Source organism: Olea europaea, unplaced genomic scaffold (assembly GCF_002742605.1).
Source record: "Olea europaea var. sylvestris unplaced genomic scaffold, O_europaea_v1 scaffold5699, whole genome shotgun sequence".
NCBI classification, from domain to species: Eukaryota; Viridiplantae; Streptophyta; class Magnoliopsida; order Lamiales; family Oleaceae; genus Olea; species Olea europaea.
In genome coordinates this window covers 9,530-11,071 of record NW_019264036.1, presented here as the reverse complement: position 1 = coordinate 11,071, position 1,542 = coordinate 9,530, and the positions used below count along the sequence as shown (strand labels likewise).

General features: G+C 46.0%; 1 protein-coding gene across 1 annotated transcript; it reads right to left on the bottom strand.

Annotated features, from left to right (window-relative positions):
- Nucleotides 1-37: 37 nt before the first annotated feature.
- LOC111389212 (eukaryotic translation initiation factor 4B3-like) lies at nt 38-1,540 on the bottom strand (the record flags this gene model as incomplete). Its single annotated transcript, XM_023014101.1, has 1 exon — nt 38-1,540. A coding segment is annotated over one exon (1,170 nt), but the record flags the coding sequence as incomplete, so codon positions are not given.
- Between the last annotated feature and the right edge of the window lie 2 nt (nt 1,541-1,542).

Here is a 1,542-nt window from a genome sequence, read left to right as displayed (position 1 = left end):
AACCAGAGATCACAATCTCTACTCAAGCACTAGAGAATTTAAACTACTTAACAAACTAATTTTCCATGGCGATATTCAATAAGAAACTTGCCATACCTTTTATCCTCTCTTTTTTACGAAAATACATGTCCTCACAATCAGTTTGACTGCGTTATGAGAATAATTTCAAATAAAGCCTTAAAAGCCCTGGGGAATAATTAAGATGCAAAAATATAGGCATGCGCAACCTAAATCTTGTTTCTAATAAATTTGAGGCCGGCTTATGTAAAATGAAAGACATAGTAAAAAAATTTCTACCAAGTATATTTTCCGCACAACAATAAAATTGGACTCCTCAATCAGATTAATAACACATCAAACAATTCAGTCATTATCCGCAACACCATTCAAAGTTCATATGGTTTTGAGAACCTAAATTCACTGACCTCTGAGGTCGAGAATCAACAGACTCTGGCTTCCGCCAAGCCCTTTCAGTCCTGGACTCTTGCGGTCTCTCTCTCCCATTGCCACTCCAAGAACTCCTTTTCCAAGTCGCTGGGCGATCATCTGACGGGTCAGAAACATCATTAATCTTCACATACTCAAGTTTATCATCAATTTCCTTCAAGTCTTGACCCTTCTCCTTCAACACTTCCTCTCTTGGCCTTGCCTCTCCAAATGGATTATTCCCTTTCGGTTTAACTATACTGACGTTATTGGTCTTCTGCCCCTCGTCCACTGGGAGTGCCCGAGGCTGTAAGTTCAACCTTGGCCTACCACCACTCTCCTCTCTTTTTCTCCCCCAAGACTCAGAATCTGCAGCATCCTCAAAACCCCCTCTTCTCTCTCTCAAACTATCAAATGCTCCACCAATCTTCCTTCCCTCTACTTCCTTTTTCTTTAACCAATTATCTGAATCTGCTCCGCCAACATTCGATTCTAATCCAAATCCCCCTCTTTTCTCATATTTCCGAGACTCAGAGGGCACGAAAGCCTTATTTCGAACCCAATTATCAGATTCATCAGCTCGGGACTGTGAATCCGAGAAGAACCCACCTTTCTCTCCTCTCTCCCTCTTCTCAAGACCATTACCAACCACTGGTTTCTTCATCGCAGCCCAATTATCAGTCTCATCCGCCCGTGAAGGAGCGAATTCACGATCTGAATCCCTATTAAAGCTTCCCTGTCTACGCGGCTGCTCATCAGAGGAGACCCTAGAGGAGCGGTCATAGGAAGCGCCGTAGGATCTAAACCCACCACCGTGTCGGGCCCCGTCCAGTTCCTCAGTGGACCATTGACGCGGGCAGGTTGGTAGAACCAACATTTCGTCGGGAGTAAGACCCTTAGAGAGTGCCGGCTTGGCGGCGCCGTAAGTAGTGAATTCCTGAAGAGATAGGGTTTGGGGCTTCTTCTTCTTGGCCTTGGTGGCGACTGCGGCGGCGAGGGAAGGGAAATCAGCCTTGTCGCCACCGCCATTGGAATGGCCATTAACTGAGTCTTCCTTATGCTGCTGGAGGAGCTCGGATTCATTCTCCTCCGTGTCCAATGCCCACGCGCCCGGTT